Source organism: Lissotriton helveticus, chromosome 8, assembly GCF_964261635.1.
Source record: "Lissotriton helveticus chromosome 8, aLisHel1.1, whole genome shotgun sequence".
Lineage (NCBI taxonomy): Eukaryota > Metazoa > Chordata > Amphibia > Caudata > Salamandridae > Lissotriton > Lissotriton helveticus.
In genome coordinates, this window is record NC_136069.1 from 1,246,409,232 (window position 1) to 1,246,432,784 (window position 23,553).

The 23,553-nt window shown below is 52.3% G+C and overlaps 1 protein-coding gene across 1 annotated transcript in view; it reads left to right on the forward strand.

The window, feature by feature from the left end:
* HERC2 (HECT and RLD domain containing E3 ubiquitin protein ligase 2) overlaps positions 1-23,553 on the forward strand; it is a 1,611,099-nt gene that overhangs the window by 766,379 nt on the left and 821,167 nt on the right. The window contains 1 exon segment of the mRNA XM_078658234.1: positions 22,962-23,137. Coding sequence (XP_078514360.1) covers positions 22,962-23,137 — 176 coding nt within the window.

A 23,553-nucleotide genomic window follows, 5' to 3' on the forward strand; every position in this document is an offset into this window, starting at 1 on the left:
AAGTTAGATGTTAGGTGAGCCAGGGATGCGACGGTTTCCAGAAAAGCAGCAGAGAAGGAGCCGAAGTGCCCTGGGGGCCGATAGACCAAAAGGCCCGACAGGGAGTTGGTCGGGGAAAGCTGGAGCGAGAAATGGCAGCTCTCCGACTCCTGGCTCTGGGTCTCCGTGGATCGACAGGTAAAGTAGTCTCGGTGAATGATAGCAAGTCCGCCTCCTCGACCAAGAGGACGAGGTTGGGACATGATAAGAAAGCCCGGGGGGAGGGCTGAGACTATGTCGGAGTTAGAGTGTCCGGTGATCCATGTTTCGGTTAGAAAAAGTATATCTAACGCGTAATCGACGATAATATGGTTTATGAGTAGGGCGTGTTTTGGCAGCGATCTGCAATTGAGTGTCGCTATTTCGAGCCCCGGGAGCGGGGGGGTAGTACTGGGAACGGTTAAATTTCCAATTTTGCAGGAGTTGCATATAGTGAAGGGGTCGGTGGGGTCGGATATGGCATGACAGTTTGATTCCCATTATCCCTCGTATACAAAATCAAAGAATATCTTCAGTGAAAGTTACTTCTGAACCACTGAGTCCTGGTCCTCTTACATTATACAGTGAAGTGTTCCACTTGCTTAACAATTGGTAAGAGAAACTGGAGGTTTGTAAGGTAAAGTTGAAGATGTGAAAGATACACGTTAGTGATAGATTCCTTATCTTAGAATATCCCGAGGCGTCAGACTGGATCCGGAAAGTTTTGCTTAGCAGTACCTCTGCATGTCAAGTAGGTGGCGTCCCGCCGCTCCGCGTCCGTCACTGTCGTCGCAAGCACCGAAATGACGTCACGGAGACTGCTTAGACGCCACCCATGCGCGCTGACGTCAGTTCTTTCTTTTTCCGCGCCAGCAAGCGCAGATCTGGATTAAGCACGTACCTTAGTCACTTTTTGATTACTATTTTGAGACTTTTGTCTCCCCCTTTTTTCTCCTGGTGCACCTAGGGATGCCTGGCTTTAAGTCTTATGGGGCCTGTCGCCGTAATATGTTGGTGACGGACCCCCACGATGTTTGCCTCTACTGCCTGGAGACTGATCACGACTCTTGGGACTGTCGAGCCATGGCCCTGAAGGCCTTGCGGGAGCGATGCCGAAAGTTGCTGGAGGTCCGGCATTCGTCACACCGCCACTCCAGGTCTAGGGGCCGTTCCCGGGACCGCTCGCGGGACTGGAGCCATTGCTCCTCGTGCTCCAAAGTCTTCGCCTTCGGATTCTGGTAAGCGACGTCCTAAAAAGAAGTCGAAGAAGTGTTTTCGCTCTCCGACCTCCCCCTGTCGCTCCTCGGAGGCAGACGAGGGGGACAGGGGCTCCGTCCCTGCGGCTCCTCTGGAGCCGGGGAGCCCCACGGTCTACCAATCCTACCCGGGTCCATCGGCAACACCCGAACAGGTGCAAGATTTTCTTGCTGCCATGGACCGCCTTTTTAGGCCTCGGACTCTCGCCGGCGTGCCTTCGGGCCCCACGGTTCCATGTCCAGATCCTGTTGGCCCGGCGGCTCCGCCAGCGGCTCAAGCCCTGGCGCCACAGGATCCTACACAGCTGGCTCCGGCCCCGGCGCCACGAGGTGCAGCGTTGCCGGCTCCGGCGCCACCCTCTGCGCCGCACTGGGTGCCGTTTATTCTGCCCTTGCCCCGGTTCCAGGACCATTTTTTTCCAACCTGGAATCCGCATTGGGAGGTGGCACCGGTACGGCCGACGCCGTTTACAGCACCGCTTGCCCCTTCTCTGGCACCTGCGCTGCCACCACGACCGCCCCCTCCGGGCCGGGGGCGGAGGAGGACTGGGAAATATCCGAGGACCTTCTTGCCTGGCAGTGTGACTCCAAGCAGGATTGGGTGGACGATCTGGAAGACGCCGGCGACCTCGATGTCTCTTCTGACCCGGGGTTTGCCTCTCCCCCACCTACGATGGAGGAAGGCGCTTCCTACACCATGGTGCTCCGTAGGGCTGCCGAGGCCCTCAACCTCGACCTCCCCATGGTGGCCCTCAAAAGCAACCTCCTCACCGAGGTGCTCCAGAAAGCGTCTACTTCGTCTGAGCCGTTGCTTCCCTTGAATGACTCCCTTACCGATGTCCTCTTGGGCACTTGGTTGCGGCCGGCCACGGGTTCCCCTGTGGATAAAAACGTCGCCCGGTGCCTGGCGTCCCGGCCTTTCTGACCACCCATCCCACTCCTGAGAGTCTGGTCATCCGGGCCTCGACGTTGCAGAGTGCCTTTCCCTCGGCTCCGCCGGACAAGGATTCTAAGAAACTGGAACAGTTTTATTTATTTATTTATTTATGTTAGGCTCTTGTATAGCGCAGGATTCGATCTCCGGGGAGATATCTCCACGCTTTTGTTCTTTCCGGAAGTAGAGCCAGACAATACCATCTGTGTATAAATGATGGGGCTACTGGATGGAGAATAGGTACGTCTTCAGGCATTTCCTAAATGCAGGCAGATTGGAGTTTAGCCTAAGAGTGAGAGGCAAAGAGTTCCAGAGAATGGGGCCTTTATATGATAGAGCTCGGCCTCCTTGTCTCTCTCTTTTGATCCTAGGGATCTGTAGCAAGGCTTGATTTTTTGAACGTAGGGTTCAACCTGGTTGATGGGGTTTAAAGATTTCCGTTAGGTATCTGGGGCCGGATCCGAACAAACATTTGTGAATGGTGCAACAGATCTTAAATTTCACTCTCTGGCGAATGGGAAGCCAGTGTAGCTTATTTAGCAGAGGACGGGAGGAGGATCTGGCTGGAGCGTTTAAGATCAACCTTGCAGCCGTATTCTGGGCTACTTGTAGCCTCCCCAGTTGTTCCTCATTAGCAGATATGAGTAGCCCATTGCAGTAATCCAGCCTGCTGATTACTAAGGTCTGCACCAATGTTTTCCTATGGTGGTCTGCTAAGTAGGGGAAGACTCTCCTAAGTAAGCCAATCACCCTCATACAGGTTCCTGTAACCTGTATGGCATGATCTAAGTACCAAGGGCTGATCAAGCTTAACACCTAGATTTTTAACAATTTCTTTTGGGCATGGGGCCATACCTAATTCAGGAGGCCACCACTCAGGTGACCAAAGGAGTGGGGCATTTCCAAAGAGCATGACCTCCGTTTTACCTACATTACACTGCAGGCAATTGGAGGTCATCCATCCGGCTATCGCTCTCATTCCTGCAGCAAAAGAGCTTTTTACTGTTGAAGTCATATTTTGGAAAGGGAATAATAGCTGGGTGTCATCAGCATAGGATATTGGTGTGAACCCATGTTCTCTCACAATTTTCGCCAGGTGGGCCACATACACATTAAACAATGTGGGGCTTAGGCATGAGCCCTGTGGGACCCCCTTTGTGAGCTCCCTGAAGATGGAAAAGTGGGAGCCCAAGCGAACACTTTGTGAGCGGCCAGATATAAAGCTTTTTAACCATGATAGGGTCAAGTCAAATAATTTATATAGCGCGCTACATACCCAGAGGGTCTCAGGCGCTTGAGGAAGGGTGGGGAATTACTTGTCGAATATCCAAGTTTTAAGTTGCTTTCTGAATGCTAGGTGGTTCTGAGTGAGGCGAAGGTGAATGGGGAGTGAGTTCCAGGTTTTAGCTGCCAGGTAGGAGAAGGATCTTCCTCCCATGGTGGTTTTGTTGATGCGGGGTACGGCAGCAAGGGCTTGGTTGGAGGAGCGTAGCTGGCGGGAGGGGGTGTAGAAGGAAAGTCGTGTGTTGAGGTATTCGGGTCCGAGTTCGTAAAGTGCTTTGTGTGCGTGGATTAAGAGGCGGAATGTTATTCTCTTATTGACGGGGAGCCAGTGGGGGTTTTTCAGGTGACTAGAAATGTGGTCTTTACGCGGGATGTCTAGTATGAGTCTGGCTGAAGCGTTCTGGATGCGTTGGAGTTTTTTTTGAAGTTTTGCGGTGGTACCGGCGTATAGGGTGTTACCGTAGTCCAGGCGGCTCGTGACCAGTGCGTGGGTGACCGTTTTTCTAGTTTCGGTGGGGATCCAGCTAAATGTTTTTTTGAGCATGCGAAGAATGTTGAAGCACGATGATGAAACGGCGTTGACTTGTCTGTTCATCGAGAGTGAGGAGTCCAGGATGATGCCCAGGTTCCGTGCGTGGTCCGTCGGGATGGGTGCTTTTCCAAGGGCTTCTGGCCACCAAGAGTCATCCCAGGCGGAAGGGGAGGTGCCTAAGATAAGGACTTCTGTTTTGTCTGAGTTCAGTTTCAGACGGCTGTGCTTCATCCACTCGGCTACTTCTTTCATTCCTTCATGTAGGTTGGTTTTGGCGGTGTTCGGGTCTTTGGTGAGTGAGAGGATCAGTTGAATGTCATCAGCGTAGGAGATGATGTTGAGGTTGTGTTGGCGTGCGATGGTCGCGAGGGGGCTCATGTATACGTTGAAGAGAGTGGGGCTGAGTGAAGATCCTTGTGGCACGCCGCAAATTACTTCAGTGGCTTCTGACTTGAATGGTGGAAGGCGGACTCTCTGAGTTCTTCCGGTAAGGAACGAGGTGATCCAATCCAGTGCTTTTCCTTGGATTCCGATGTTTCTGAGGCGTTGTAGGAGGGTGTTATGACAGACTGTGTCGAAGGCTGCGGAGACGTCAAGGAGGATGAGGGCGACTGTGTCTCCATTGTCCAGTAGGGTTCGAATGTCGTCTGTTGCTGCGATGAGTGCGGTCTCAGTGCTGTGTTTTGCTCGGAAGCCGGACTGTGAGGAGTCGAGGGATTTGTTGGTTTCGAGGAAGGCGGCGAGCTGGCTGTTGACGGCTTTCTCGATGACTTTGGCCGGGAATGGTAGGAGCGAGATGGGGTGGTAGTTTTTGGGTTCGGTGGGGTCAGCTGTGGGTTTTTTCAGAAGGGCGCTGAGTCGGCGTGTTTCCAGCTTTCCGGGAAGGTGGCAGAGTTGAGGGAGTAGTTGATGACGTCTCGGAGGTGTGGTGCTATGATGGAGTCAGCTTTGTTGTAGATATGGTGAGGGCATGGGTCTGTGGGGGATCCTGAGTGGATGGAGTTCATCAGGCGGATGGTGTCCTCAGTGGAGATTGGGTTCCAGTCATTAAGGATGTTCAAGGGGGGTGAGGGTATGGCAGAAGGTTGGGTGGGTTGGTCTCCGGGTTGGTTGTCGAAGCTGTTGTTCCGTCCACTCCTACCCCCTCCAGACGACTGATGAGAGTGTCATGAGACACCGTGTCGAAGGCAGCGGACAAATCTAATAGCACCAGAATCATGGAGCCTCCTCTATCCTGTGCCATCCGGATGGTATTGGTCACGGAGAGGAGAGCTGATTCTGTGCTATGATTTGGTCTGTACCCGGATTGAGAAGGGTCCAGACCGTCCGCTGCCTCGATGAATTTAGACAGGTGAATGTTGACATGTCTCTCAGTCATCTTACTCAGGTGGGGTAGGAGAGATATAGGACGGAGGTTGTTAAGGTCAGACCTTGGTAACGCGGTATTCTTGCGGACAGGGTTCACAACTGCCTTTTTCCAGTCACTGGGATTCTTTCCTTCTTTAAGGGAGAGATTAATCAGTGATTTGAAGCTCGGGCTAGCAGGCTGCCTAGTGGAGCAATCATCTTAGCAGGTAACAAGTCTGTGGGTGAGCCTGATTTGATTAGGTTATATAGGGTGGTGACTTCTGTCAGGCTGATCTCTGGAATCATAGTAAGCCTGCTATTTTCGCTCTTAGCTGGCTTGGGACGGGGAGAGCCAATAGTATCCCTAGTGTTTGATGCTTTGGTAATTTTCTCGTAGAGTAAATCAATCTTATTCTCGAAGAATGCGGAAACATCATCGCATAAGGTTTGACTGAAATCATCCGGGCTTTCGCAGGCTATAGGCTTGACAAATGATTGCAGGATTTTATAAAGTTCTCTAGTGGAGTTCCCTGCCTCTGTTATTTGTAACTCAAGTCTATTTCTCCTGGCTTTTTTTTATATGTTTAAAATAGTTAGATTGTGCCTCCAAATAGTGTTTTTTGCTGGTAGGTGTATGTGTTTTTCTCCACTTTTTCTCCAAACTCCTACATTTTTGTTTCTCAGCCCTTAGCTCTTCTGTATATCATGTTTCTTGCTTCGTTTTAGAGCATTGCTTATGTAATTCTAGCGGTACAAGTAAGTCAATTTCTTCCAGGAGTACTTTATTAAACTTAACTAGACCTTGTTCAATATCATCCTCTTCAGAGAGAGTGGGTTCTTTCCATACTTTCTGTAGTCCTTCTAGGGTTATTTTGTGCCATTTCCGTTTCCATATTGCAGGGAGAGATTTTTGGTGTGGTGGGTGAGGACCTAGTAAAGTAAAAGTTAACATATAATGGTCTGACCAACTAATAATAGTGGGAGGGCAGCATATTATTTTAGGGCAGTTAGTTAAGATTAGGTCAAGTGTATGGCCACCCAAATGTGTTGGGCCCTTATTCTGAATTTTCAGTCCCAAACTAGAGAGATCAGCAAGCAGAGACAAGCTGTCAGGGTGATTAGGTAAGTGTATGTGAACATTAAAATCTCCAAGGAGAATGTAATCTTCCTTGGCTCTAAAATAAGGGGCTAGTAGTTCCATAAGAGTTAGAGAAAAATCAGAGCATGAGCCAGGAGGGCGATATACTAATGCTCCTTTCCACTGTGATTTAGAGGAAAGGGAAAATCTGAAAATCATGATTTCCATCTGAGCATCGCATCGTTGGTCAAGTACTGAGACTTTTAGACTCTCTATATAAACAACAGCCACACCGCCTCCTATTTTTGTCAAGCGATGGAGATGAAGAATCTTATGTTCGAGGCATGTGGGCTGCTAAATTCATATCTAGTGCATAGATCGCCGCCTAGTGTTGGGTCCGGATGATTGCACATTGTTGTCCTGGAAGAGTCTTCGAAGTATCACGAGATAGGTGGCTCCTCCCCTGGACTACAGTGCGCATGGGCATCGGCTCCATCCCCAGATTGTTTTTTTCCGCCATTGGGTTCGGATGTGATTTCGACGCCTCATTGTCGGAATCGAACGTTTACTTCCTTAAGGCCAAAAGGCCTTCGATACTCGCGTCGGTATTGTTGCGAACGGTCCCGAGCATCGTCCGACTCTTCGCGTCGGACTTCTGGGGAGTTGCTACTCTTCGGACATCGAGGCCCTGTACTCGCAGCGAGACACCGACGACATCATCATGGAACGGAGTCCGTTCAAGCGCTGCCCCGTGTGTGGGTCCAAGTACCCACACATCGACGTGCATCCAGTTTGTAATAAATGTCTCTCGCCGGATCACGACGAGGACAACTGCATGGCCTGCTCCAAATTCAGGTCAAAGAAAACTCTCAAGCATCGGCGCGCGGCGCGCCTCGAGGCCTTGCACGCAGCACCGGCACCCGACGACATATTCGACGACCCCGCAGAAGACGGCCGAAGCCATCATCTTCAAATTTCACCACCATCAACGGAGGTCGAGGCCAATCCAGACGAATACATCGAAGGACAGAGCCAAGACCTTGAATACGTCGATGAGGTAGGGGACGACGAAGAAGTCTTTGGTGCCGCGGAAGATAGCTCAGGGGATGAGCTATGCCCCGAAATTTACTCGACTCAGGCTCAGGTCACGGGATCGCCACTCTGCCTTACCCACGACCCTGCACCGATATCCCCAGCCCCGGCTTCGGGCCCGGCCACGGATACACCGGAGGAGCCGTTGTTGCGCGTATCGAAACTGAAACCGCAACCAGTGCAGTCGACACCATCTAAGATGGCCGACGTCACGCCTAAACCGAAACCGAAACCTACGGTCTCCACGACATCTAAGATGGCCGAAGACACGTCAAAAACAAAACCGAAACATACGGCTTCGACGACGTCTAAAATGGCTGACGTTCCGTCCAAAATGACGAAGCCGAGGAAGGCCGTCGAGTCATCGGCGCCACATGCGGTGGCCAAGGACACGTCCTCGAAGAAGGTAGTCCATCACGTCTCGACGGCTGGAGCGTCAACCTCCAAACAGACGGTCGAAGCGAAGTCTACTACAGGCCAAGATCCGAAAGCCGGAGCCAGTACTCCTCGGCACAAAGACACCAGATCTGCATCGACGGCGTCGGCGCCTAAGAAAGCTGCAGGGCAGCGAACCGTTGGAGTCGAGGATTCATCGGTGCCTTCTTCTGCCACGCCGAAGGCCTCCATAGCGGACGAACATGAAGCATCGGTCGTCAAGCCCTCGGCTTCATTTACTAAACAGGTCTCCGACTCGCTCAAAAGGATTCGGGAGAAAGCCCTGCCGTCGACAACGACTGCGCCATCGGATCCGAAACAGATGGAGCCACCGGCCAAAAAGGCGATGAAACTTATCTACACACTACCGCCAAAGGTGCCACCAAAGGCGTTTGCACCCCAAACGGTGCCGAAGGCCTCGGGGACTTCGGAACATTCCACGTCCGGTGCTCTTTTGCCTCAGCAAACAGCATCTGAAGACGACTGTGAGCATTTTATCGATGCCCACACCGGGAAAATTACACTTTATAAGAGAAAGATCAGTTCCCAGCCACTGGAGTCATTTGTAATTCCACTGAAAAAGAAAAGGCAAACACAGGACATTCCTGCCCTTGTTGAACCTCTGCAACCTCCCCCAAGGAGGAGTCCAACACCTTCCCCCAACCAATCAGGGGGTGAGGATGATGACCAAGATGAACAGTACAACTTCCCTACTGGCAATGACCCTGATGCGAATCAGGACTCGTATGACGACGCTGGGAACCAGGGAAGTCATCAGGTGGTGCAGGACCCACAAGGCTTTGGGCCACGTACGTCACCAACTGAGGATTCAGCAGCTTTCAATGCTTTAATTGAGAGGGCAGCTGCAAATCATAATGTAGATATGCATGCTGACCCAGTGGAAGTGGATTTCCTGTTTGACACTTTCTCTGTCTCCGAAAGAACAGTCAAAACACTTCCTATGTTGAAAGGTGTCCTTAAACATGCGCCAGAGATCTTTAAAGAACCTACAAGAGCGAGAGTGGTAAACCCACGTATTGAAAAAAAATACAGGCCTGCGCCTGGGGACCCTGCCTATATTCGGGGACAGTTGCCTCTGGATTCGTTGGTGGTCGCAAATGCCCGCAAGAGGGCAAACTCCCAAACAACTGGTGAAGCTCCTCCCCCAGACAAGGAGTCGAAAGTGCTTGAGGCATCTGGCAAGAGGGTGGCTGCGCAGGCTGCTAATGTATGGCGTATCGCAAACACACAGGCACTGTTAGCGCGTTACGATAGGGCGCATTACGACACCCTAGAACAGCTCCTTCAACATCTGCCTGATGAGTATAAAGAAGCTGGAGAAATGCTCATACAAGAGGGAAAGCTTATATCAAACGCTGCCATAAAATGCGCACTTGATGTAGCGGACACAGCGGCTAGAGGAATTAACACTAGCGTCATGCTAAGGCGCCAAGCCTGGCTTCGTATATCTGGATTTAAGCCTGACATCCAAACTACAATCCTCAACCAGCCAGTCAATCCTGACAGACTGTTTGGTCCAGATGTAGACAACACACTTGAAAAGATTAAAAAGGACAACGAGACTGCTAAGTCCATGGGGGCACTTCAATCACAACAGTTCAGGGGCAACACTTTTCGTCGCTCAGGTGCGCGTAGTGTTACCAGAGGACACATGGGACAACAAACACAATTCACGAAAGGTGGTGCGCAATCCTCGTACCCCAAGCAAGGTAGAGGGGGTTACCGAGGTAACCGTGCCAAAGGCAGAGGCAGAGGGAACACCAACTCCCGTTCCTCTGCCGCAAACAAACAGTGACTCCCTGTCACTGCCCCCCGACCATCCAACACCTGTCGGGGGAAGACTCCAGCAGTTCCTGCCGGTTTGGTCGTCCATCACCACGGACAGGTGGGTGAGAAAACTAATCCAGTACGGGTATTGTTTGGAATTAACATCCACTCCTCCCAACATTCCCCCAAGGCACCGTCCTATGTCGGCAGAGCACTTTCACTTATTGCAGCAGGAAGTGCTAGTAATGCTGCAAAAAGGAGCAATCAAACTCGTGCCAGTGGACGAGGAGGGAACAGGGGTCTATTCCCTGTACTTCCTCATCCCAAAAAAGGACGGATCCCTCCGACCCATTCTGGATCTACGCCCTCTCAACATGTATATACTGTCAGAACATTTCCACATGCTGACACTGCAACAGATACTTCCCCTTCTAAGCCAAGGGGACTTCCTAGCAACCTTAGACCTCAAAGATGCTTACTTCCACATCCCACTCCACCCGTCCCACAGAAAATACCTCAGGTTTACCGTTCACAACAAGCACTATCAGTTCAAAGTGCTACCCTTCGGAGTGACTACTGCCCCCAGAGTGTTTACGAAGTGTCTGGCGGAGGTGGCGGCGCACCTCAGGAGACAGAACATACATGTATACCCGTACCTCGACGACTGGCTCGTACAAGCAAAGTCGGAAACACAGTGCGCCTCACACATGTCCCGCACTATTCAACTCCTTCACAGTCTGGGGTTCTCGCTGAATTACCCAAAGTCGCACCTTCAGCCAGCCCATGTGCGGCAGTATCTGGGAGCGACAATAAACACCCTGACGGCTATGGCTCAGCCAAACGCAGTCAGAATCAACAGCATTCAGTCACGGATCCAAAGATTCAGACCGCATCACTCCCTGCCAGCGAGAGTGTTCATGCAGTTGATAGGCATGATGGCCTCCTGCATCTTCATAGTCCCGCACGCAAGGTTGCACATGCGCCCCCTCCAAGAATGCCTAGCAAATCAATGGACACAGGCTCAGGGACAACTGACAGACCTAGTGTTGGTGACCGGTCGAGCATCCAACTCTCTGCATTGGTGGAATCCACACAACCTTTGCAAGGGACGACCGTTCCAAGAGCCTGTGCCACAGATTGTCCTAACAACGGACGCATCTCTCCAGGGGTGGGGAGCGCATGTGCTCCACTACACGGTGCAGGGACTGTGGTCAACCCAGCAACAAACATTGCACATCAACTACCTAGAATTGATGGCAATCTTCATGGCGCTCAAGTCCTTCAAAGTACATTTGTGCAACAAGGTCGTGTTGATCCGGACGGACAACATGACAGCCATGTACTACATCCAGAAGCAGGGAGGTACTCACTCGCCACAGCTGTCTCATCTGGCTCAGAGCATGTGGAAGTGGGCCATTCAGAGGAACATCTTCCTCATGGCAGAACACCTCCCGGGCAAGGACAATCAGATGGCGGATCTGCTCAGCAGGTACAGCCATCAAATGCACGAGTGGGAGCTACATCCATCGGTGCTCCACCCGTACTTCCAGCAGTGGGGTCATCCACAGATAGACCTATTTGCCACAAAAGAAAACGCAAAATGCCAAAGCTTTGCCGCCAGGTTCCCTCACCCGGAATCGCAGGGGAATGCGATATGGATGAACTGGTCAGGCAAATTTGCGTACGCTTTTCCCCCAGCGCCTCTCATTCCGCTGGTGGCAAAAAAGCTAAAGCAACACTCGATGACTCTCATCCTGGTTGCTCCAACATGGGCACGCCAACCATGGTACACCACGTTTCTAGAACTTTCCGTGGTACCGCATCAAAGGCTACATCTCACATCCCGGCTCTTGACGCAGAACCATGGCGACATTCAGCATCCAGATCCGCAACAGCTCAATCTGGCGATCTGGCTCCTGAGGTCTTAGAATTTGGCTACCTCAACCTGCCTCCAGAATGCATGGACATCATTCGGGAGGCAAGAAAGCCCACAACCAGAGCTTGCTATGCGGCAAAATGGAAGCGGTTTGTCATCTACTGTACTACCAACAATATCAACCCGCTAGATGCATCCATTCCTAACATCATCTGCTATTTGTTACATCTTTACAAATGCAATCTAGCTTACGCTTCCATTCGGATACATTTAGCCGCCATAGCGGCTTATCTCCAAAATAGGCAGCACCTCTCCGTTTTCAGGGTGCCTGCCATTAAAGCCTTCCTGGAGGGACTGAAGCGAGTCATTCCTCCGAGAACGCCACCAGCTCCAGTGTGGAACCTCAATGTGGTCCTCACGAGGCTGATGGGTCCACCCTTCGAGCCACTGCACTCCTGTGAAATTCAATTTCTGACATGGAAAGTGGCTTTCCTCATTGCTATTACATCGCTTAGACGCGTGAGTGAGCTGCAGGCGCTCACAATCCAAGAGCCTTTCATCCAAATACATTGAAACAGGGTGGTGCTACGCACTAACCCCAAATTCCTTCCTAAGGTGGTGTCACAGTTTCATATCAATCAAACTATTGACCTACCCGCATTCTTCCAAAACCCTCAAACGGTAGCTGAGCGAATGCTCCATACACTGGACGTTAGGAGGGCGTTGATGTACTACATTGACAGAACACAACACTTCAGGAAAACACAACAACTTTTTGTTGCCTTCTCAGCACAGCACAAAGGCAACCCCATTTCCAAAGCGGGAATAGCCAGATGGATTGTTAAGTGCATCCAAATCTGTTATCAAAAAGCTAAGCACACTTTAACAATACCCCCAAGGGCGCACTCCACACGCAAGTTGGGGGCGTCCATGGCTTTCCTAGAGAACATTCCTTTAGAGGACATTTGCAGAGCAGCCACATGGGTCACACCGCACACATTTACCAAACATTACTGTGTGGACGTGCATTCCAAGCAGCAAGCAGCTGTAGGGCAGGCTGTTCTCAAGACACTTTTTCAAGCTTCTGCAGCTGGCACGGGCAACCGCCCTTAATGGGGGGACTGCTATGTATTCTATGCACTAGATATGAATTTAGGAGCCCACATGCCTCGAACTGAATATGCTACTTACCAGTATGCATCTGTTCTTGGCATGTAGGGCTGCTAACATTCATATCGCCCTCCCTCCTCCCCGGTGTCCGTAGCGGCTGCAGACACTATCTTGCATTCATCATTAGCATGGACATCCTTTACACTATTTCACTCCATCTCTGCCACAATGGCTAAACACAATCTGGGGATGGAGGCGATGCCCATGCGCACTGTAGTCCAGGGGAGGAGCCACCTATCTCGTGATACTTCGAAGACTCTTCCAGGACAACAATGTGCAATCATCCGGACCCAACACTAGGCGGCGATCTATGCACTAGATATGAATGTTAGCAGCCCTACATGCCAAGAACAGATGCATACTGGTAAGTAGCATATTCAATCCAACAGGGATTCCTAACATGATTGCGGGGATAGTGTGAGGTTTTAGCCATGTCTCCGTGAGAAAACAGATGTCTGGCGTGTCTGTATTTATAAGATCCCATAGTTGCTGGTAGTGTTTGGGTAAGGAGCGTATGTTCAATAAAAAACATTTAAGTCCTGAAGGTCCCTTTCCGGCAACATAGTTAACGGTGGGTGTACTGGCTTCACAGGACAGGGAGGGTATCTGATGGGAATGCCCTGCCGCGGCTGTAGTGAGGGTGCCAGATAAATTACCCCTTATTAGATATGTATGATCAGCCTGAAAGCGACAGTTTGCACAGGAAAATGGACCCTCGAAATTAGGCCAAGACTCGCGCATACAAGTAGCGGGGGGATCGGAATCAAACTGAGAAGTTTATTCCTTGAATAAGATGTAATAGTGCTAACCTGTGAATCGGGAGTACCAGGTGTTAGGGCCATGTCCCTTGGTCCCGTCCTGTCGCGCGCAGACGGGCTTTTCTTCGGCGCTTCTTAGGCGCGCTCGAAGGCACCCCCTGCGCGCTTGATGGGGAGGCGTTGCTAAATAGCCCTGAAGACGGGGATGACTAGAGCGCTGACCTCCGCTCTAGCGGAAGTGGATGTTAGTGTGCCTGGCTCTTACCTGTCCGCCCTCCGCTCTACGGCAGTAATTGCCGAGTCGGACCGGGGCGGGCAGGCTACAGTATCGAGCCCAGGCAGTGCGGGGGAGAGTGTCAGGATATTTGCAGCAATTAATGAGTATGGATTATTAAATCAATCCCAATATTTAAAACGACTATAAAATCAATCGCCAGTGTTAAAACCAATGCCAAAAGTTTCAGAATGCTTCCTAACTCCTCGCAGCCCTCGCAGTCAGGACAGACAGACAGACAGTCTAGGATCTTACTCTACCATCGGGTGAACAGCGGGTCGGTTAGACACTGCCACCGTCTCCCTAGTTTGGCAAGCGATTGCTCTCTTCGCCCAGTGTAGGGCTGCGGTCGGTGAACACTGCTTGCTTGTTGGGCTGCTACTCCCACGCAGTGTGGGATACCGTTACTCAAGTGTTGCCTCAGTGTCCTGAGGAGGTCCAGGTTGTCCTTTTTCTGGCAATTGCTGAAGGAAAGGATGCTGCTAAGTTCGCCATTTGGTGTGGTTTGGACACCGCAGACTCACTGGGCAGGGCGATTTCTATAACGGTGGCATTGGGACGCCACGCCTGGTTGCGTTCAAGTGGGATGTCGCCTGATGTCCAGAGCTCACTCATGGATATGCCCTTCGATGGAACCCGCCTGTTTGGCGACAAAGCCGACAGTGCTTTGGAGCGTTTTAAGGACTCACGGGCACGGCCAAGTCCTTGGGTCTTTCTGCAAAGAACCCGACCACTCCTGGTTTTCGTTCCTTTCGCGGCCAGGGCAGAGACACCCAGGCACGTTCCTTCAACAAGCCGGTGCTGATCCAGCCTCAGCGCGGCCGTGGTCGCGGCTTACGCAAGGGCGGGGCGGGGACTCGGCATGCGGGTCAGTCCACCCCCACCCCCGCTGCTCCTACCTCCAAACCTTACTAGTCCGAGCATTGTGGAGCACCACACGCCAGTGGGTGGCAGGATCTGCCACCACCTGCCCCTCTGGTGCGGCATTACGTCAGACAAGTGGGTGTTGCAAATAATCCACAAGGGTTATTCCCTTCCCTTTCAGCCTTCCCCACCTCGGTGCCACCGCATGTCGGGGGATCATTTGGTTCTTCTCCAACAAGAAGTCACGGCCCTCTTGGCCAAGGGGGCCATCTAGTGCGTTCCTAGGTGGGAAGTAGGGCGTGGTTGCTATTCCCACTACTTTCTGGTCCCCAAGAAGGACTAGGGTGACCTGCGCCCCATCTTGGACCTCCGGGACGTCAATCGCTTCCTCCGGAAGGAGAAATTCAAAATGCTGACTCTGGCTCAGGTCCTGGCTGCCCTCGACCCTGGAAACTGGATGGTAGCGTTGGACTTGCAGGACGCTTATTTTCACATCCTAGTCCTGCCTGCCCACCAGCGTTACCAGCGGTACACGGTAGGCCTTACCAGCGCCCCATGGGTGTTCATGAAGGTAATGGCGGTGGTCGCGGCTTACCTGCGCAGGTCGGGGGTGTCAGTCTTCCCCTACCTCGACGACTGGTTGCCCCAGGCAGTCGCCAGCCACCTTCAGACTACGGCCGATCTCCTGCAGTTGCTCGGATTCTCCATCAACGTACCGAAGTCGCACCGGAGTCCCTCTGAGAAGCTCCGATTCATCGGAGCAGTTCTGGATTCGACGCTGTTTCGAGTTTATCCTACCGGGCAGCGAGTCCGGGATATTCAGGCTATGATTCCGATCTTTCGGCCTCTATCCCGGGTTTCAGTCAGGATGACTCTACGGCTCCTGGGCATTATGGCCTCCTGCATCCTGCTGGTGACACATGCCAGATGGCATATGCGGGCTCTGCAGAGGGACCTGAAGTTCCAGTGGGGGCAGCATCAGGGCAACCTGTCCGATGATGTCCAGATCTTAGAGGGCACTGCTCAACAATTGCAGTGGTGGCTCACAAATCGAGATTGGGTCAGTGGCAGATCCCTCTCCCTTCCCCAACCGGAGCGCACAGTGGTGACGGATGCGTCCCTCCTGGGATGGGGTGGCCACTTGGGAGAGGAGGAGATCAGAGGCCTCTGGCGGCGTCCCGGCTCCATATCAACCTTTTGGAGCTGCGGGCAAATGACTTGCACTGAAGGCATTCCTTCCCTCTGTCTGGGGGAGTGTAAATGTAAATGTATTGCGACTTATATAGCGCACGTATCACCCGAAGGCATCAAGGTGCTTGCCTTGGGAACCCGTCCTGGCTTTTCCCTGTGAGATAACCCCTACTGGGTAGCCCCAGGGTGAAAGTCAGGCATCCCGCAGCGGGTGGGCCGCCGTAGTGGAGATTAAGCAACTATTGCCCAGAGTTGCAGCGTGGGACCCCATGATTAGAATAGGCACCGAGGCGAGAATTATCGAGTCCGTGGACATTTTGGGCTCAGGACCCTGCCGCGTCGGGAATTGAACCCTGGTCCTGGGCCAGACCTCTGCATCAGGGTCTGCCGCTCTAATCAGTGAGCCACACTCCTCCACTAGTGTAGTGGAGGTGTTCACCGACAACACCACCGCCATGTGGTATTGCAACAAACAGGGTGGGTGGGGTCCTGGACCCTATGTCAGGAGGCTCTGCGCCTCTGGACATGGCTGGAACATCAAGGCATTTCTCTAGTGGTTTCACACCTGGCAGGTTATCTGAACGCTAGGGCGGACAAACTCAGCCGCCGTTGCTTGATGGATCACGAATGGTGTCTGAACTCGGACGTGGCGCAAGGTCTCTTTCAGCAGTGGGGAAAGCCTTGGTTAGATCTATTCGCCATCGAACAGAACGCGCAATGTCATCAATTCTGCGCGTTGGAATTTCCAAGGCGGCACTCGCTCGGCAACGCTTTTCGTCACATGTGGAGATGCGGTCTGTTGTACGCCTTTCTGCCTATACCACTTCTGCCCAGAGTGCTGAAGATCAGGCGCGACCGGGCCCAAGTCATCCGTGTGGCACCGGATTGGGCACGAAGATACTGGTATCCCGAGCTACTCAGCATGGCGATCGATCCCCCTATCCGAGTGCCAATTCGGGAGGATCTTCTGTCGCAGCAGCAGCGGACGGTCCTCCACCCGAACCTGTCCAGCCTCCACCTCCATGCGTGGAGATTGAGCAGCGACAGTTGACACCTTTCGATCTTCCTCCCGAAGTCTTTGATGTCATTCTGGCAGCCAAGCGTCCCTCCACAAATCGGTATACACCTGCAGGTGGAACAATTTTGTGGCGTGGTGCACAGCGAAGGCTGTGGATCCCCTTCCTGCCCCTCTTTCCGGGGTTCTTTTGTTCCTTCTTTCTTTAGTCCAGCAGGGCTCTGCTCTGGGCACTGTCAAAGGTTATCTTTTTGCCATTTCCGCCATTCTACAGTTTCCTGATCAGCCTTCTCTTTTTAAGTCCCCGGTTGTGAACCGTTTTCTAAAAGGCATTACGCACACGTTCCCTCCAGTGCCGTTCATCATGCCTCAGTGGGACTTGATGTGCGCTCCCTTTGCGCCCCTTCATAAGTGTCCTTTAGGTCTTCTCACTCACAAGACTGCTTTCCTGGTAGCTATCACCTCTGGCAGAAGAGTGGGTGAGCTCCAGGCTTTTTCTTCTAAACCTCCTTTCATTTCTATTCATCCGGACAAGGTGGTTCTGAGGACCCGTCCTTCTTTCTTGCCAAAGGTTGGGTTGTCACACCCTTCCACATTGGGCAGACCATCACTTTGCCCACCTTCTTTCCGACTCTGCATCCTTGCAGAGAGGAAGAGAGGCTCCACCGTCTGGACCCAAAACGTGTGCTCTTCTTCTACCTGAGCTGCACACAACAGTTCCGGGTGGATGACCAGCTCTTTGTTGGCAACGTGGGCGCCAAAAAAGGTCGGGCCGTGCACAAACTGACCATCTCTCGGTGGGTCGTTCTCTGCATCGAGGCTTGTTATTCTCTGGGTAAGAAGGAGCCCCCTGTGGGGCTGCGTGCCCATTCCACCAATGTGACAGCAGCCACTACTGATTTGGGAAGCGGCGTTCCCTTGCAGGACATTTGTCAGGCAGCTACGTAGGCCTCGCCGCACACGTTTACCAAGCATTACTGCCTTGACAGTCAAGTCCGGAGAGATGGATTCTTTGGCCATTCTCTTCTCCGTGACTTTCTGGTATAATTTTGTTCGCAGACCCACCACTGGGGTTGGTATTGCTGTGGTATGCATTCTAAGGTAAGGAATCTATCACTAACGTGTCTCTTTCAGATGCACAAGTTACTACTTGGGTAACGATATATCTGCAAGAGACATTAGTTAATGATAGATTCCTTACCGCCCACCCATCCTCCCTGTTCTGCAAACTGATTACTAGGGTTCCGGTCATCCCTTGTAGGGCCCTTGTTTTATGCACCAATGGTCAGTATCTTGCATGGCTCTGCTTTCCTGGTGCGGAAAGTCGAGTACGGAACGTCGTGTACGGAACTGACATCAGCGCGCATGGGTGGTGCCTAAGTAGTCTCCGTGACGTAATCTTTGTGCTTGCGATGCCAGTGACTGACACGGAGCCGCGAGACGCCACCTACTGACGCGCAGGGGTACTGCTATGCAAAACTTTCCAGATCCAGTCTGACGCCTGGGGATATTCTAAGGTAAGGAATCTATTACTAACTAATGTCTCTTACAGCTATATCCTTACACAAGTAGTAACTTGTGCGTTAGGTCCTAGTAGTAGGCACATCCCAAATACTTTAAGTTCACATTTATCAGGCACCCATACCGGCAGATTCTTTGGCGTCACGTTTCTACAGCTGATAATTGTAAAGGTGCAGTGTATTACTTTTGTTGTTAATTTGGGGTTTGTATTTTTTTTTGCCCATATGCTTTAGGTGCGCTATCCTTTGGTTGCATGATTTTAGTATGTTCTACCTGTGTATGGGGAAAGGTGGGCTGCATAATTCCTCCTCAGTTGATGCAGCGTCATATATATTCCTGTGATAGTGACATTGTGTTTTGTGATAGTGGCATTGTGTTTTGCCTTTCTGTACTTACTTAACTGTTTTTATTTTATTTTATTTTATTTACATTTTTGAAATTGTCACCTGGCTGAATTCCCTTTCCGCCATCCTTTTCCTCTGCAGTTAAGTCTTCTTTCCTTCCTTGTGGCCACTCAATTTTTGTTTTCCAGACCCAAACTTATTTAGAGTACAGCTTTGAAGTTGTGCTCCTTCTCTACTCGCCTGTCTGCTTTCTGAGAGCGGAGGATTGAAAGACAGATTCAAGGTGGAACTGAGATTCTGTAGAGTATTAAATGTTTATTTAAAAGGATAAGAATGATAAACATAGTGTATCTGATAGAGACTACTAGCAGCAGACTCCTTACCGTAGAATTATCCCCAGGCGTGAGACTGTACCTGGAAAACTTTCTTGCTCAGCATCCCTGCGCGCCGGTGGTGGGGCGGCACCACGCGACCCCACCCGGACTCCACCCGGACTCCACCCGGACTCCACCCGGACTCCACCCCGACTCCACCCCGACTCCACCCCGACTCCACCCCGACTCCACCCCGACGTCCTCCGCGGGCGTGACATCAGGGAGGTCACATAAGCCCTGGCGCTCTGACGTCTGTTTTCTTCTTTTCCGCGTGCAACGCGGACCGGATCGTGTTCCTGGCCTGTTTCAGGCCCCATTTTTCTGCTTTTGAGCGTTTCTCTTTGGAACAGTGTGCGAATGCCTTCAGGCTTAAAGACGTGCTCTTCTTGCGCATGCCAGATGTCGGCTGGGGACCCCAAGCCTATCTGCATGTGGTGTTTGGGAGAGCAGCACGACTCCACAGACTGTGAGGCGTGTCAGCAAATGAAACTGAAGCCCCAGCGGGAGCGCTGGATGAAACTCCTTTCGGCACGCATGTCCAGGTCGGCGTTGTCGCCGCCGCCGTGTCCGTCCCCCGCGGTCGGCTTCAAGAACCTCCGTCTCAGACATCGCCCTTCTCCCAGGCCGCAAGAGCCTCACTCACCTGTTGGTAAGTGTTGCAGTTTGTCCCTGAGAGCCGGTCCCTGCCCTGTTGGGGGCGTGAATTCTCCGCGGTTGGTGCGGCCCCACGTGTCCCCACCCTATCCGCCATTTTCCCGGCGCGGGGGCGACTAGAGCCAAGATGGAGGCCTATGTGGTGGCCTTGCAGGCCTCGTTGGCGTCTCCTTCTTCTCCTTCCCCTCCAGGGACGCCTGCGGATCCTTTACAGCGTGCGGAGACTTCTGCTACGCCGCTGGCGGCTCCGGCGCTGACTGGTTCGGCTCCAGATTCGGATGATGTGGTGTCATCGGGGTGCGGCCCTTCGGGGTTCCCTCCTTTGGACCACCGCACCTCTGCTTCGCTGCAAACTCCTGCGGGGGTCCCTGTGATGGCACAGGAGGTTGCCGGGGCTCAGGGCGTGTCCTTGAGTCCCCCTCGGTCCTCTGGGCAGGCGGCGGCCTTGTCTGAGGCGATGTCGCTCATGCGCCGGCGGCTGCTGGCCTTGGCCTAGGCGGCTGCTTCGTTGGACGTCGAGTCGGCACCTTTTTGGCGCCGTTCCTTAGTCGCCCGGCTCCGACCCAGCCTCGGTCTCCTGCGCTGCTCGTTGTGGCAGAGGTCGGCACCGGTCAACGTGGACCTGCCGCCGGTCGCAGACTCTACGGCGCCGGGCCAGTGTCGGGTCGTCGATTCGTATTCGGAAGCTCCCTCTTCTCTAGAGGTTCGGCGGTTGATGGTTTCATCTTCTCCGGAGACGGGTCGCCGTGTCATGGCTTTTTCCTGGGCGTCTTCTAAGGACGGCTCTCCGCCATCGCCGCGGCTGTAGTCTTCGCCAGAGGCACCTCAGGTTCCCCATTCCTCGTCCCCCTTCACCCTTTCCGGGCTTGGCCTTTCCTTCCTCCGGTTGGACTGGGGGACGGCCGCCTTAGCTTGCAGCCGTCGCCCACAGAGGAACTGCTTTCACCACCGCGGGGACCTACGGAGGCAGGTGCAGCCTTCACTCGAGCTGTTTCCACGGCTGCGGGAATCTTGCGCATGGGGGAATCCAGCTGCCCATTTTCCCACGGATCATCTTCTGGAGGTCCTCCATCAGCGTTCTGGTGGTCGGGAGTTGCTTCTTCCCTTCGAGGCTTCACTCCACACTTCTCTTTTGGGGGCTTGGGGACGGCCCGCCACAGGGGACCCGGTGCCCCAACAACTTCTGCACCGCACCGTCCTGCGCCGCATGATCCCGTCTGTCTTTCCCTCCACCCCTCTACCAGGGGCCCTCTTTTAGAGACTGCCTTTCCCTCCCTGCCATCGGTGTTGTCTCCCCCGTCACGGGAGGCCCGCTGGTTAGATTCCTGGGGGCGCAATATCTTCGCCTCCACCAGTGCGGCTTTGCGGGACCTTAACACTCTTTGTGTATTGGCTAGGACCACTTCTTGCTTGTATGGATTCGGCGGAGTCCCATATGGCTGCCGTTTCTCAGGAGGGTGCCTGTGTTGATCTGCGGCACCATGTGTTGGGTGGCCGGGAGCTGGCATCTTTTATTCTTCGCTCCGCTCTGGACATTTCGAAGGTGCTTGGTCGTACCATGGCTTCTTCTGTGGCCCTTCGTCGACATGCCTGGTTACAGGATAGTGTGTTCCTGGAGAATGTTAGGGAACGGCTGGTGGACCTTCCCTTTCATGGCACTCTTTTGTTTCACTCCCCTGTCCCTGTCTTGTCCGATGCTTGATGCTGGGGTGTGATCGGATTTCTTCAAGTGAGCCCTGCCTCCGGTTCTGCCTCTCCTCCCTGGGGTTGAGGTGGTCCTTGTGGTCCTTGTGGTCCTTGTGGTCCTTGTCGTCCTTGTGTCTTTGGGCACTATCTGCCCCTGCGGGGTGTTGGGCAGTTCTCCCTTGGTGGGGCTTAGGATATCCTGGCCTTTCCCTTCCTATCCCTGTGGCGTGTCCCCTGCTGGGGCCCTGTGTCTCTCCTGGTGGGGAGGCTCTCTCGCAGGGCCCCTTCCGTTTTGGGTATGGCTAGGGTATCTATTCTACGTTAAGGAATCTGCGGCTAGTAGTCTCTATCATATGTACAAGTTACTTACCTTCGGTAACGATGTATCTGGTAGAGGCGATTCTAGCCGCAGATTCCTTCACGGGCCACCCTTCCTCCCTGTTCTGTGAGGACCCTCTGCTTGAGTTTCTGCACTCGCCTCCCTCGGGGTGCCTTGTCTTCTGTGGGTGTACTCTCCGTTTTCTTCCGGTCTTGCATCCCTCCAGCTGGTTTCTCTCCAGCGTGAGGGCCTACTGTTGCTCTTTCCCTCTGTTGTTAGAGTTTCCGATCCCCACTTGGTCTTCTTGCTGGGGGTTCTTTTACTTGTCCTTGGCCTCCTGTTCTTTTCAGATGGCACTGTAGTCTGCGGATGGTTTACCTGTCCTTGACCAACTCCTCCTTTCAGGAGGTATGGCCATCCTTGGCAGTGTGGTCCGGGGATGGCTTACTGTTGCTCCTCTGTTCTGGGCTTGTGGCCCTTCCCCTTGTGGTTGTGGTTGCAGTCTCTCTCTCTCTCTCCTTTTCCTTCTCCTTCTTCTCCTTCTTCTCCTTCTTCTCCTTCTCCTTCTCCTTCTCCTTCTCCTTCTCCTTCTCCTTCTTCTCCTTCTCCTTCTCCTTCTGCTTCTGCTTCTGCTTCTGCTTCTCCTTCTCCTTCTTCTTCTTCTTCTTCTTCTTCTTCTTCTTCTCCTCCTTCTTCTCCTCCTTCTTCTTCTTCTCCTCCTTCTTCTTCTCCTCCTTCTTCTTCTCCTTCTTCTTCTCCTTCTTCTTCTCCTCCTTCTTGTCCTTCTTGTCCTTCTTGTCCTCCCCGCCCCGGGGTGGTGTTTATGTGACCTCGCTGACGTCATGCCCGCGGAGGACGTCGGGCAGCGTGGTGCCGCCCCACCCCTGGCGCGCAGAGATGCAAGAAAGTTTTCCGGGTCTAGTCTCATGCCTGGGGATAATTCTACTTAAAGGAATCTGCGACTAGAATCATCTCTACCAGATACATCGTTACTGAAGGGAAGTAACTCGAACATTAGGTAGGTTTTCTTGTGACCTTATTGCGTACAATTACTTTAAACCAAGTGAAAATCTGTTTTTCAAATATCTTTGCATTCCAGTGGCTTGTACATTATCTAGCAAAGGTGTCATTCCAAATATTTATTTTTGCAGTACCACCGATATGTAGAGGTGGCCATAAAGCAGTGTCGAAGCTCTGGCATCGACTGCAAGATTCATGGTCTCAGTGTTCTAGGACGAATTCGAGCCGATGAAGAAGATCTCGCCACAGTGCCTTTCCTGGCTTCTGACAACGAAGAAGATGAGGATGATAAAACTAACACTGGGAGGTAAAGCCATGTATTTTTTTAAAGGCTTAATTATGAATAATTCTCTGCAGTGCTTCTTCCACTACCCAAGGTTACCACAAAGTCATTTCGTTTCAGAACTTTTTTCAAAGTGGATTTTAACTAATTCTAATTTGACCATTCTTAAATTGATATTGTGAGACTAATTCACCAACGTTCAAGGTTAAACAAAGCAACTGTAATTAGATCAATTTTGTATTCGGGCAATCCAATCCTTACCGAACTACTAAAGGGTCATTCAAAACACCATTTTATGTTGCACTACCTTTTGTTTCTGTTATGACTGGAAACCTATTTGTTTATTTCTGTGTAAGAAACCAAGACCCTAATCTTCAATATTTTTTCAAAGTCTGTTTGTAAATATTGCTCCTCCTATGTTGGAGCTTTCATAGATTCAC